The 15,045-nt window shown below is 43.5% G+C and overlaps 1 protein-coding gene across 1 annotated transcript in view; it reads right to left on the reverse strand.

Moving 5' to 3' along the window:
- Positions 1-15,045, reverse strand: part of PYGB (glycogen phosphorylase B) — a 689,075-nt gene that overhangs the window by 344,421 nt on the left and 329,609 nt on the right. The window contains exon 7 of the mRNA XM_078649032.1: positions 1,304-1,386. Coding sequence (XP_078505158.1) covers positions 1,304-1,386 — 83 coding nt within the window. The remainder of the gene's footprint in view (positions 1-1,303; positions 1,387-15,045) is intronic.

The raw sequence follows: 15,045 nt of genomic DNA on the forward strand, positions 1-15,045 counted from the left end.
CTCCTACCAAAAGCAAAATAATGCATTTGAGAGGTGTCACACCCCAAATATCCCCACTGAAGCACCCCTCTGCCTGCCCCATCTGGGCCTGGTGGTTGTCCCTGGGAACTCATGACTATGGTCATGTACAACGTAACTGCCTGGAGTCCCTGCCCTCGGATCTCTTATTTTAAATGTGTTTTCACTGCACGCACTCTTTTTTGTCTCTGCTACTAGAAGCCTTTATGAAAGAGTTTTCAAATCAGTATTTCACAAAGATCCACTCAAACTCTAAAAACGAATAATTATAGTTTCTTGGACACTTATTAAAACACTGCTTTTAAACAATAAAGAAAAATGTTAGAAAACAAAAATAAGGTAATTGGTGCCATAGCTGCTTGAAACTTATACAAGACAGAATTTGCTCAAATACATATATATATATATATATATATATATATATATATATATATATATATATATATATATATATATATATAGGAGTTCTCTTCCATATTTCGCGTGCATGCCAGAGGCACGCTCTGGAGGCCCCCGCATCCCAAAGTTGGCCTCAGCTTCACTGGCTTCTGCTGCGGCAGTTGTTTGCTTCTAGGTTACTGGATTGCTGAGGCCCACCCCCGAAGGCAGGAGGAAATGGGGCGTGATGGAGTCATCGGGCTCTACGTTGGGCGAAACTGCACTGTTGGTCTTGCCCCCGCCGAAAGGAGTCCTGCCTTTCGGAGGTTGTGCGGTTTGGGGACTTGAGTGGACACCGCAATCCACACTACATGCTGGGAATTGGTCAGGTCTCATCGCGATGCCACTTTCCGCAATCCGCCCTACTTACCTGGATTCCCAATGGATTATGGGAATGGTGCTCCACGAACATCTAGTGCACTGCTATTAGAGGTAAAGGACACTGTTCCTGTGGGTGGAGCGGACCAGAACTAATCATCTTGGGGCTGTTATTTCAAAAGCACGATGTCACCTGTGAACCTGCCCACAAAGACTCTTGGCGCTGACGAAGGCATATGAGATGCCAAAATGCATTCGCCTAACGGAGTATCATGTTATGGAATAAATATCCGGTGATCTTCCTGCTTACCCCCGGTGTGGCCTCTATTTCTTTCGTTGAAAGGAGTTCTCTACCATATATATATATATATATATATATATATATATATATATATATATATATATATATATATATATATATATATATATATATATATATATATATATATATATATATATATATATATATATATATATATATATATATATATATATATATATATATATATGGGCATTCCTGCAGACTTACGTTGTCATTAGGGTAGAGGACACGGGAGATATTTTCGGCCAAGTTCCTATCCAGCACTGCCTCAATGTAATCGCCCACATTAACTGAAAATGAAAAAGAGAGAGAACAATTACTTCAATGACCATGTGAGGTAATCTCATCTATAGGACAGTAACACTGTTAAGAGCAATAGCCCGCGTTGGATGACTCAACAGAAGAAAGATAGATACTGAGTTGTAAAATGTAAATATATCCCACACGTTCATCTTCTTTCTAGTTTCCATAGCATAGCTTGTTACCAGATACCATCGAATTTAAATTCTGACTGTAATTCATTAACTAATTTTCGTCTGAAACAAGGAGACAGTAAAAATCATTTTTACGCCCAAATACAAATGGGAAGAAAAGTTTCTAGGGGCCAGGTGTGCAAATACCTTATGCGAACCCAAACCCTGCGATGCACAAACTGACATGTTGTTTTGCAACCGCAAAATGGCATCTTCATATGTATTAAACCAATTTTGCATTCATGACTTGCCCAACAGGTTTACTGACCCCATACCACATTGCAATTAGGAAGTGGCGTCAAGGGGCCGTTCCCTCCTAACTGTAGTTAGGTGCTGTAGGTATCAATGGTTTTCAACCATAATCCCAGCTGCAAAAAAAAAATTGGTTACCAACATCTTAAGGAGGTTGGCAGCCCCGGGGAGGCGTAAGCGGTCCAAAGAATCACTGCCGGTTCCCCCAACACTTTTCCAAACAGGAAACACTTTTTTTAAAGCAGCACTGATACCTTTGAAGAACACAGTTGCCTAAAAAAAAATCATTCATGTTTAGGAATTAAAACGCAATGTTGGTGGTCTGCAAATCCTTTCAGGCCATCATATCTGTTTGTAATAATCAACACAGGGTCGCAAACAGAAACGTGTCTAATTGATATTCTTTTTCAGTCTGTTCTGCAACCCCATCTGACTGAAGATTTTTCAATGTGACCATTTAGTACATTATACATTGGTCACAAAAAGTCGGTGCACAATTTGTGGGCATTTTTTGCAACCGGTCATTGTACATCTGGCCCTAGATTATCTATTGTAAGTTCTCCAGCACTAGTATTGAAATCTTTTCACCACAGATATAGTTTAAATCAAAGGGTTCAAGCATTAGAAGAAAATACTAAGGGGGTCATTTGTAGTTTGGCTTGTGGCCAGCCAGCCTCCCCGCTCTGGAAAGGCTCTAGCCTCCACTCTCCTGTAGGAGGACTACCAGCGATATTTACAGACTGCCACCAGACTGGTAGGGATCTCTGTGATGTTATGTAGATACACTTTTGTCACTACTAATTCGGTGCAGGCCAGTGTGTTATTTTTTCATCCAACTCAGCATTTGCTTCGGTGTTTCAGAGCTGCCGACTTTTGAGCTGGGGAAACCAGGTTCGAGTTCCAGCATTGTCTCAACATCCTGTGATTCGGGGCAAATCACTTAATCTCCCTGTGCCCGCCAAAAATGAATGTATCTTTGTGTAACGTAACTGGTACTCATCTAAAGTGCTCCAATACCTCCGGGTCGAGTTTGTGCTATGTAAAAACTGCAACAAAAAAACCCTCCAATGGGAAATGGGCCGGCCAGAGCTCCAACGCCAGAAACCCAGTGGTTTCTTCATCGACAAATGGGGCTTGGGAGTTGCAGGATTGGTAAATTGGACATTTGCTGGCATTCACCACCTCTAACTGACACCTAGGCAATTACTGTAGCTAATAAAGTTGATGCTGGTAACAGACCATGGACCCCCAAGGGAAACAGAAATGCTACCAGACACAGGCACAGGGGAGAGCCAGGAGCTGAGTCTCCTCTAGCTGCAGTCCAAGGAACACTATCTCTGCCTCGGGCTGGCGAGGAAGGTCCAAAGCACAACAAAGGGTAAATAACAAGTTGCACAATGGTGAAACCACGGGTGCTCGAAGGCAGAAGGTGCAATCCTGAATAAAGAGAAATAATGGGTGCACCAAGGTGCAAGGCTGATGAGAGTACACGAGGATGATGGCTAGCCAGCTCTAACAACACCATCACAGCTTTACCGTTATCTGGTTTCTGGATGTTATTTACATCTAGGCCACTGCCCTACCAGATAAAAGACAGACCTGAACAGGTTTTGGTTGTAAATATATACATTCATATAGAGATAGCCTCCCATTGCTCAAAATGTCTGGGTTATCTGGGGCCCTAACCATATTCTGATAATTATCTGTGGTCTTCCCATTTGTGTTTAGGTGAGAGCTGTCTGAAAATCAGAGCGAGCCCACTAGTGCATTCTGGTTCACCTCTCCTAGAATATACATCCAATTAAACAGTTGACACCTGCTTCCTCCCTTACTATGTAGATACCTCTAAAGAGGGACTGAATTCATGGGTTTTATGAATGTTAAAAATGATACATCTTTTATCGACCATGTCAGTGCTCTCCTGTCCTCGCACTGCCAGTAAGCTATGGTGAATCAAAAGGTGTATCACTTACAATAAGCAAGTTATTTGCATTTACTTTGGACCCACAAAGGAGCTTAGAAGCCCAGTAGGAGCAGGAGTCTGATCCGAACAGGAGCCCCTGTGTTGCGGTATTCCGCCAAAAGCTGGGATCAAGCCGAGGTCATTGAATCCATCCTAGTGTTGTGCCCTCTGGAAGAAATACTGAGGAACTGCCTGATGAGACGGGGAGCAACCCTAATCAGGAGAACAAAGGGCAAGGACAATGACCTCCTGCATGAAGGACACCTCAAATAAGTGAGATGCCTGGTGCCAGGAGTACCCTGCAGCCCAGCAGAAAGTGAATGAAACAGAGGATTTTTGAATATCCAGAGGAAGTGTTGATGGATTGCACCAATAATGGGCCTACCTTTGGCGTCCCTATGACTTTGTGGTAGCCCATATATCACCCATATGTCACCTTATAAAGCAGGAGAAGAGCATGAAGGAAGGAGTTTCCCAAACCTGATGGAGTGTTTCAGTGTCTCAAGCTCATTGCTATGTTTCTGGAACTGTTTGAAACATTCCTGCACGTGTTTATACATTTACATTTACATTAGATTTTTATATTTAAAGGCAAAGCTATACCCTTGTGCCCAGTAACATATTTTAGTGGCCAGTAAGCACCTCAGGTCTCATGGGAGTCCTCATTACCTCAACATGTTGACCAGTAACAGCTGTTGACAATCGACAGGCCTCAAACGTTTTTCATTCGTGGGGACCAACTGTGGGTGCTCCACCTGCAATCCCTCATGCACCGTATGACTTTCCCTTTGAAGGCCACTTGGGTCCATGAGGGCATTTAACACATGGCATTTCAGACATACTTATTTAGAACATCCAACACCCATCATCCAAAAGTAAACTCAGATTCCCATAGTGAGAAGACAGTCCAAAGGTACATGAATCATATCTTCCTGGGTTTCTTTATTTATGTATTTTACAGTTGCATTTAGCCTTGATGAGGCCCCATCAGGTTTCTCAGCACTGTTCAATAAACATAATCAACATACTTTGGAACCTGTGGGATCACCTCTCAGCATGGCGGAACAGTGCAACTCAAGGTGTAATGTGGAGACTCTTCAGCTTGAACGAGGAAACCCTTATTCACCGTTTATGCGTATGCCCCTCTTTGTTACAGCTAAGGAAAGACTTACTTCACAGAGACTTTGTTAGCTCGGGAGTTTGAACCTGCTGTCGGTTTGTAATAGCCAGCCTGAATCCGAATACCACACTAAATATCAAAACAGTCAAATTCCTCCCGACGGCTGAAGCAAAATTGGGCTCAATAAACACCATCTTGGTTCCAGAGCTTGGTACTTACAATTGCTTACCTCTTTGTGTAGCTACTACTAAACAGAAGGAACCCTGGGATAATTCATCGCTGCATTTGCACTTACCCCTTGCTCTGGCCCCTTGAATGAACCTCTTTGCACATCCGCTATCTAACATCTGTAGTAACCTTGGGGCAATCCTTTGTTGTCTTTGTACTTTCCATATTGGTTCTGGTCTCTGAAATGGAGGTTATGCGGATCGCTTAGACTAACACCTGAAGCAACCGTGGGCCAATATTTTGATGCCTTTGTACTTTTAATATTTGCTCTGGTCTTTAAAAAAAAATGTTATGTGGAATGCGTAGGCCAGCTATAACACCCTGACACAGCTTTATGTTGCTTCTCCACTTCGCCCTTTCACTTGCACTTTATTTTTAATCTGTTGCCTACACACGCTAAGATTATTTCCTCCACCCAAAGAAATGGCTAAAGTCAATGTTAACAAGCGGGCATAGCTCTATGACACTTCTGCACTTTGTACCTTCTCCAGTTTTACAGCTAAGTAACCGACTAATAGTGATTCCATGCCTTGCACTTTTGTCTCTTTTAAGATCTCATCTAACTCCTGTGGGAGTCCGGAGGTTCATTTTAATGTGCTTACAATGGTTGCTCACATTCTGTTTTAAATTGTTTGTCTTGAATTTGTCCTATTGAGATGCACATTGTTAAGGTTTTAATTACTTATACCATAAATTGATGCCATACCAATAATATATTGCCTTGGGGTATGCCCGAAAAAATGGGAGGTTGAGTCATCGGAATTCACCCATTTTCATAAACTAAAATCTGGAAGTGCTGAAGCACTAAAACCATTTCAGGACTGTGCTCTCTATTGCGACTCTTCAGGAAAGCATGTTTAGAAGGGTTCCATGGTTTATTGTACTGAGCGCTGTTGACAAGTCGAGTAGCACTAACAGACATACATTTCCATCATATATCTCCAATGGGCATTATCAATGACTGGAAGGGTGGCAGGTTCCTTGCTACACGTCTGGGTGGAAACCAGACTGGTAGGCTTTTAAGGGGTTGTTGTTAGAGATATGGGCAAGAAGTAGAGAGGATATAACTTTTTCAAATGCTTTTTCTATGAAAGACATTTTGGAAATTTCTCTCAGGTTCTGAAAGTCTCTGGGTCCAGATGAGGTTTCTTCAAGAGAGGAGTGATCCGACCAGCTTCGGGGACATATGGGAATATATCTTCCCATGAGACGTCAGTGTTAAAGACAGTTAATCTTCTGAGAATTTTCCAAAATCCATCAACGGCTACAGCACAAAAAAGGCCATGCAAGCTAAAGAGAAACCAGAGGAGACCAGAGAATGCAGTGGGCCTCATTATTGGTACCCTGGATTTTCACTTTACAAACTCACAGATTCTACAGGTAGCAATAATTCCTGAAGGGGGAGGCAACACAATTAATAGGGATTACAAGGTGGACCTTAACAGCCCCACCCAGAAAACTGGACTTACTCGGGTATCAGTAATTCCATATCTGATTCCCCTAATGATTGCTTATTTTGCCCCAAAAATTCACCCAGAATTGTCGTCTGGTTTAAGCTGCCCAAAAATATTTTAGTGAAACAAAAATGTCTGCAGTGTTAAAACTGAACTTGTAATTCCTAAAGGATTGGTGACATAAACATTCCGATCAGAATTATCAGGCCACTTGTAATGAGTGGAAGTGAGCGGAGGTCCTGACCTTCCCTCCACCGTTTGCCATTCTTAGAGATCCCCACAGCAGCCTTTTGAAAAGCAAGGGGGAAGCCATGTTTTTTTGGCCTGGTCACTATTCTTCTTTACTTTAGAGCATCAAGCCCTCTAAAGCAAGGATATGTTGCTCGAAACCAAAATACAAATCTGAGATATTTCAACAGTTTCATTCCCTGGTCCTCCATACCTGGATGGTGGTCCAGAGAAAGAGAAAACAGGGATTGTTGCCCTCTCTAACAAGCGTGGGGTAACCCTCTCTGTGACTCGACAGCCCAGTGACAGACAGGGCACTAGGTCAAGCGTTTTCACTGGCAGAGTCAGCTTAGAAATTGATGATAGAAACCCCATAATTGCCCCAGCTCTACCTGGGGAGGAGTGGCCACAAATGTGGCAGACAGCAGCACCACCAATTGATGGTGCTGTCCTGCAGAACCAAACTCTAAATTACTCAGTTATTGTCTTAACCTCTTTCTCAATTGAGGAAGTGATGAACTTACTCTGGGGTCCCACAAACGCCAAACCTTCAAAGAAACTTCAGGCCTAGATATTCCACAATAAAAGGGACTGACAAGGTAAAACCCATCACCAAGCCAAGTCATTGGCCATTACAGACAATGTCAACATCGCTTTAAGCTAAAGCAACATATCTAAAAACATAAATCTCTTGTCATCAGCTCAAATGTTACACATTGCCATCTAGAGGTAATGATTTGCATACCGCAAAAGCATCCTCAGTTAACTCAACGCAGGACAGAGCAAGGAGCTTTGCACATCTATGCAATTTCCCGAAATCTACAGAGGCGGCAGCTTGCCCAGCTCTGCAGCAGGAATCTCCATTCATAGCAGTGCACTTAGGAAGAGATAAATATGGTGCTAACTCTAGGAGAACGTTGCTGTGACAAGAAATGTTTTCCTGATGTCGTAACCTCACTGGCTGTTAACCCCTGGCTGCACACGTTAAGCTTACTGGGGTAGGCACAGTGAGAATGTTTCTCCTCCTGCTGGAAACCTGCACTACTATCTTCCTCATCACAGACGTAATACGCATGGATGTCATTTAGAGGTTGCCAGGGGACACTGCTGCGACCCCTGGCATGCCCCTTGTGAACCCTGGCACTGCCTTGCGACCCCTAACATCAGCAGTGGCAAAATCAGTGGCAGGAACAGAAGCAGCTTGTCGGTGGGGGCTTCACTCACCCCGCCTCGTTTTTTATCAATTTTTTATTATACAAATAGTGAATAATATTACATTATTCGCTATTAGTTTAATAAACAATGGAGTACAGGTAGCTGGAATATGACTTTCCCTGGCAGCTGAGGTAAGTAAAAAAATGTGTTTAAATGCTCGTATGTTGTGTGCACGTGCTTGCTGTTTTGAGTGTGTTTATGTGAGAGTGTGTGAGATGTGTGTGCTTGTGTAGGAAGAGTGTGTGTGTATATTTTTGAGTGTGTGTATGTGCATACATGCCAACATTTCAGAAGAGCAAAGTGGGAGACTTAAAAAAAAAAATCGGGAGAATGTGGCCTTGAATCGGGTTACTGGCATGTATGGGCTTTGGAGGTGTGCCGCTGCAGGATCGGACATTTGAAACGCAAATGCACTTTTTTTCTTACCTTTCAGAAGCATGGAGCGCAATGGCAGGCAGAGAAGAGGGTGATGCAAGTGTTGTGCACTGGCCTGGCAGGTTGCTGGCAGTGCATGCACCCCTCCACCACCACCATGTGTGGCAGCCCGGGCTGAAACAGCTTCCTGGACACACACACAGCCCCCCAACTTCACAGGTCTTTAAAAGACCATTCCCTTGTTAATGACGCTTTGTTGGTTTTTCACCCGTTTTAGAGCCCCTGCATCGCCACTCTGACTATGCTGGAAGAATTAACACGTTACACAATAAATACCAAGTCCTGTCAGCTGAAACCCACTAGGAATCGGGTTTTTGCTTGCAGGAATCGGGAGGCGGGAGACTACCCTTGAAATCGGTAGTCTCACGCCTGAATCGGGAGGGTTGGCATGTCTGGTGTATGTGTGAATGTTTGTGTACATAAGCATATGTATGTGTGAGTGTGAATGAAAGTGAAAGTCAAGTGGCATGTGAAGTCACTTCCCTACCCATGGCATTTTGGTGAACTGACGTCCATGGTAATACGTGAGGCGCCTCTATGCACATTGTGTGTACTAAAGCTTTTCCTTGACTTACTTGTTTATTATTTAATGGCCTAAGTATGGTGCACACAGTCTTTTCAAGTATATGTACCGTCATCCAGTTAGAATAATGTTTCTGCAAGTGAATATGAGCAAAACTTCCAGTAATAATTAAATAAGTTATAAGATCACTCATAGTATGCGCACAACGTGACATTCACTCCTCCCCATTTCCATCACCCCCCCCGCTATTCCCAAGAACTCTCAGAATCCAAGCATGTTGTCCAAGATGTAGCCTTTTTATTCTCATCAAACCAGGTAATTCTCCACAAACCAATACGAGAATAACCATCCTGCTTGAATATATGAAATTATTCACAGCATCACGCTTTAGCGGCATCAACATGTCAAAGGCATTAAGGAAATTAGACATGACATTACACTTGAACTTGAGCTTGGCGGTACACTTTAGCGGCAACAAAATGTCAAAGGCAGTAGGGAAATTAGGCACGACATTACACTTGAACTAGCTTGGCCGTACACTTGAACATGGCTGACTCGGCCCACCAAGCCCCCCAATCTGATGCGCACATTGTACCAGTAGTCCCCAACGTGCTACAGCAAACAGTTGCATTACTTGAAATCCAGGGCACCGCATAGAGCACCGGCCCTCCGGGGGTACTTGAACACAGGCAGCCTCCCAAAGGTTCTACTTAGTCCAAGCCTTGTGGGTTAGGGCAGTAAAGTCCAGGACCAACAGCAGGTCAGTCCCCCTTCCCGCCTACCCTCTGCACACGAGGATCCTACCCCTCCTGTGGTCCACCCAGTCACTGAACCTCCATTGTTGTTAGCTGTCAGTGCTCCCCCACAGAGTGAGAAGCTACCTGGTGCACTCACATTCCCCCTTGGTGTGGACAGTGCTCCCCAGTAGTCACCAGTATAGTGTGGATAAAGAGCTCCTGTGCTTTTAACGACAGATGCACCCTATCCCAACGGAACAGCTCGCTTTTCCTAGCTGTAGCAAGTTGTGACGACTTGTGCTTATTGTGGAACCTGCTAAGATTTCGTTGATCGAATGGTTCAGGTTTACAGATTCAATCATTGTGTTAACCTGGGCACCCCCAGCCCATACTGCCCTCGGTATGACTTCCGACCATAGTATTGACGTTGTCTAATTCTAAACATGGCTGCGAACAAGGCCTTCCTTACCCCTTGCTTTCGTAGCAGCATCATATTATTCCGCCAGCGTAAATAACTGAAATGACCAGATGGAGAACTGCTTTTGATTCCATTGCTTGTTGAAACCGACCAAACAGATCCTGCAATATTCGACACCCCACCCTAATTTAATGGTATGCCAGCCCCAGAGGCCCCCTGTGCTTCCTCCAGCCTAGACCAGCTGAATTGCTGCTCAGCTCTGCGACTGGCCCAAGGCGCAGACTTTTTATTCAAATCAAATCAGATAAGTCACCACAAACCACTACGAGAGTAAAAGTATTCCACTTGGATAAATATTATTAGTCATGGCATCACACTTTAGAAACATCCATTACGTTGGACTTTAGCTTGGCCGTACCTTAGAACTTGAATTTGTCTGGGCCACCGCAGGACCCACTCCGCTACACACATTGTTCAGCAGGCCCCAACGCGCTATTGCAAAAAGTTCAATTACTTGAAAACCAGGGCACCAGATAGGACACCGGCCCCACTGGGGTACCTGAAAACAGGCAGCCTCCCCGAGATTCTCCTCCGTCCATACTAGCGGAATTGCTGCTCCGCTCTGCGAATGAAGGAAAGCCCACACCAACCTACGTGTACAGGGTTGCGAACATTAAAGGGGTGCCCTGACGACCGCCCAATTCAATCTTTATTCTCATCAAACCAGGTAATTCACCACAAACCAATATGAGAATAACTATCCTGCTTGGATATATGAAATTATGCACAGCTTTACCCTTTAGCGGCATCAACATGTCAAAGGCATTAAGGAAATTAGGCACAATATTACACTTGAACTAGAGCTTTTCCGTACACTTGTGACTCACACCAATAACCAAAACAATGAAGCCCATCCCATGGATGGTAAACATCATTGTAGTTTCTCCTTTATGATGCAGGGAAACAATTAAGTAAGGAATAAGGAAGGAGAGGACAGAGAAAGCTACCCTCACAAGCCGGCGAAGTACCCACGGCACACTCTATGTTAATTGTGTTGCACACCATTATTCCTCACTAAAAACTGCTAACACTTCAAAGGAAAAGAGAACTGTGCATATACATTCTTGGCCATTTAAGTAAAGCTACCCTAATATTGATATATTTGTGAGCAATTCCTATTGCCTGCGGATTATGCCACAAAGATATCGCTACCCGTTATAGAGATAAGTTTTATAAAAAGAATTTCCTTTTCCAAGGCTCAGCCCAGTTAATTGTGTCGCACACCACCAGTCCTCAATAAGGACTGCTGACACTTGAAAAGGAAAGAGAAACTTCGCAGATAAATATTAAGTAAAGCCCCATGCATTTCTGAGCAGTTCCAATTGCATGCGGATTATGCCACAAATAAATTGCTGCCCGTTATGGAGATGCATTTTTTAAAATGCGTTTATCTTTCCAAGGCCCAGCCCATGTTAATGGTGTCACCCACCACCAGTCCTCAATAAGGACTGCTGACACTTGAAAAGGAAAGAGAAACTTTGCAGATAAATATTTTGCAATTTAAGTAAAGCCCCATAAATTTCTACACGTTTGTGGGATGCGCTTTTAAAATGAATTTCCTTCTCAAGGCCCACTCCGTGTAAATTGTGTTGTACACCATCATCCTCACTAAGGGCTGCTGACACGTAACAGCAAAGAAAAACAGAACTCCGCATAAAAATACTTGGAAATTGAGTAAAGCTACCCTAATGTTGATTCATTCCTTATTGAACCCCAATGCCTGTGGATTATACCATTAATAAACGCCACCCTTTAAAGGGATGCGCATTTTAAAAATGCATTTCCTTCCCAAGGCCCACTCCATGTACCCACTAAGGGCTGCTGACACGTAACAGCAAAGGAAAACAGAACTCCGCATAAAATACTTGGAAATTGAGTAAAGCAATCCTAATGTTGATTCATTCCTAATTGATACCCATTGCCTGTGGATTATGCCACAAATACATAGCCTTAGCAAATCAAAATAGAGAGAGAGGACTAGGTAAGCTAGTCCGGATCCCCTGGATTATATGAAGTAATATCAAAAAAGGACTAGCTAAGTTGCGTTTTTGGCGAGACTCAGAAGGTGAGACTCAGAAGGTACGTCTGTGGGCAAACCATTAGGTTTGGTCATGAGTATGTGTGGGTTAAAAAAGAAAACTATATTAAGTGGCTGGTGTATCGTAAAAAAGTGTCGCACTCGCTAAGGTGCTATACGTGTTTAGAGGGGGATTCCCTCTGCCGTAACTTGCTATTTGCTGTTACAGCCTCCTGGGTCACCTGGCAGGGAGAGAAGACCGGAATTGCCGATCAGCGTGCTCCTGCGACCTATCGTCCTGCTCCGGTGTCCCGAGTGAGGGACACCGGAGCAGGACGATACTCATTGGTCCTGAGGAAAGCCAGTTTTAACAAAAGGCCTGGCTGAAACATGTAGACCGCACAGGACGTAGGAGCTCATAATTCACTCCATAACGACCGCAAGCCTTTTATTTGCTAGCAGGGGCCCAGGCATTAAAATTATCCTTATACCCTCGGGAACTGGGACCACCTGCATAGCTTTTAAACATCACGTTCACACCCACATATCACAGCACACTCAGTAAGTATACCAGCTCCTCAGTAATCTGGAGTCGCAGCGCACCCGGGACACATTCGGTGTCACTGTGGTGGGCCCGATGATGAAGCATGCCACCAACTAGGTTGGTGGGTGAGGGCTTCATGACCAAACCTAATGGTTTGCCCACAGACGTACCTTCTGAGTCTCACCTTCTGAGTCTCGCCAAAAACGCAACTTAGCTAGTCCTTTTTTGATATTACTACAAATACATAGCCACCTTTTATTGGGATGCACATTTTAAAATGCATTTCCTTCCCAAGGCCCACTCCATGTACCCACTAAGGGCTGCTGACACGTAACAGCAAAGGAAAACAGAACTCCGCATAAAATACTTGGAAATTGAGTAAAGCAATCCTAATGTTGATTCATTCCTAATTGATACCCATTGCCTGTGGATTATGCCACAAATACATAGCCACCTTTTATTGGGATGCACATTTTAAAATGCATTTCCTTCCCAAGGCCCACTCAATGTTAATTGTGTGGCACACCACCAGTCCTCACTAAGGTCTGCTGACCCTTAAAAGGAAAAGAGAAACTCTGCATATAAATATTTGGCAACTAAGCAAACCCCCAATAAATCTATTATTGGGATGAGCTTTTAAAATGGATTTCCTTCCCAAGGCCCACTCCATTTAATTGAGGTGCATACTATTAGTCCTTACTAGGACTGCTGACGCAATTCCCCACCCCGCCCGTGGATTATATCCCAAATAAATTGTTACCGGTTATCAGGATGAGCTTTTAAAATGCCTTTCATTCCCAAGACCCACTCCTTGTTAATTGTATTGTACACCATCAAAGTTCTCACAAAAGACTGCCCATACTTAAAAGGAAAAGAGAAACTCTGCATATACATATTTCGCAATTAAGTAAAGCTACCCCAATACTGACTGAATTCTAAGCAATTCCCAACATGGCTTAAGGATTATGTCACGGATAAATCTCTACACGTTATTGGGATGAGTTTTTAAAATGGAGTTCCTTAAAGACAGGAAGAAGGCAGGCTCCGTTGACATCTTCCTGGGTGATAATGCGCTCAAACAAAATAGCATAACCCAACGTATAGCCACAGATTGCAACCTCCTTACTTCCTCCCGGGATAATGTACTGCACTGGGATTCGACAGTGCACCCTGGGGAGATGATCTAGTACTTGGCTAACCCTCACACTTACGCCTAGAAAAAGGGGGGTTGTCCCCCTGCCGCCCAAGTGACGCCGGTAGCGCCCAGCGCAAACCTTGCCAGAGCAGCTATGGGTGTGGCTTTGTGATGTCTTGTGAAACAGTGTAAACGTTGGGGTTCTGATCGTTTGCTTGCAGTTATAGTGCTCTGTATACTGTTAACTTGGAAAGAGGGCATCAGCAATTGTATTGTCTACGTTTTTGTGTCCAAACACCGAAACATCGTACATGGTAAGTGAAACTGAATGCCAGGTACACCAACTCCATTAATGATGCACTCTAAAAGAGGGATCCCCCTGTGCCACTAACCCATGGCTGACTCCGCACAATAGGTAACTGTAATTATCGCCGGGCATGAATTCTAGCTTGGTATATATGGCAGAAAAATACCTGAAAAATGTTTACGTGAACAGCCCAAACCAACTGCGCCCCCTAGCCGTTTTAATTACCATATATAGATAGCAGGACTACCCTCAGACTGATACCAATGTCATGGCAAATGACACATTATAGAGTTATGATTAGCCATACCGATGGGTGTATATCCCCGCATACTTTCTGGAAAGCGGTATATGAAACCTGCACACTATGACCTACAAATTGTCTCACAGGAAAATAGCTGGTTGTGATGAAAGAGAATAATTGTTTCAAACTTTCAACAAATGATTCAATGTGTGTGCTTGTGTAGGCAGAGTGTGTGTGTATATTTTTGAGTGTGTGTATGTGTGAATGTTTGTGTACATATAAGCATATGTATGTGTGAGTGTGAGTGAAAGGGAAGATCAAGCGGCTTGTGAAGTTACTTCCGCTACCCATTGCATTTGGGTGAACTGACGTCCATGGTAAAACGCGAGGCGCCTCTATGCACATTGTGTATACTAAAGTTTTTCCTTGACTTACTTGTTTATTATTTAATTTGCCTAATTATGGTGCAAACAGGCCTTTCGAGTATATGTACCCTCATCCAATAAGAATAATGTTTCGGCAAGTGGATATGAGCAAACCTTCCTGTAATAATTGAATAAGTTATAATAATAATTGAATAAGTTATAAGATGACTCATT

This window comes from Lissotriton helveticus, chromosome 6, assembly GCF_964261635.1.
Source record: "Lissotriton helveticus chromosome 6, aLisHel1.1, whole genome shotgun sequence".
NCBI lineage: Eukaryota > Metazoa > Chordata > Amphibia > Caudata > Salamandridae > Lissotriton > Lissotriton helveticus.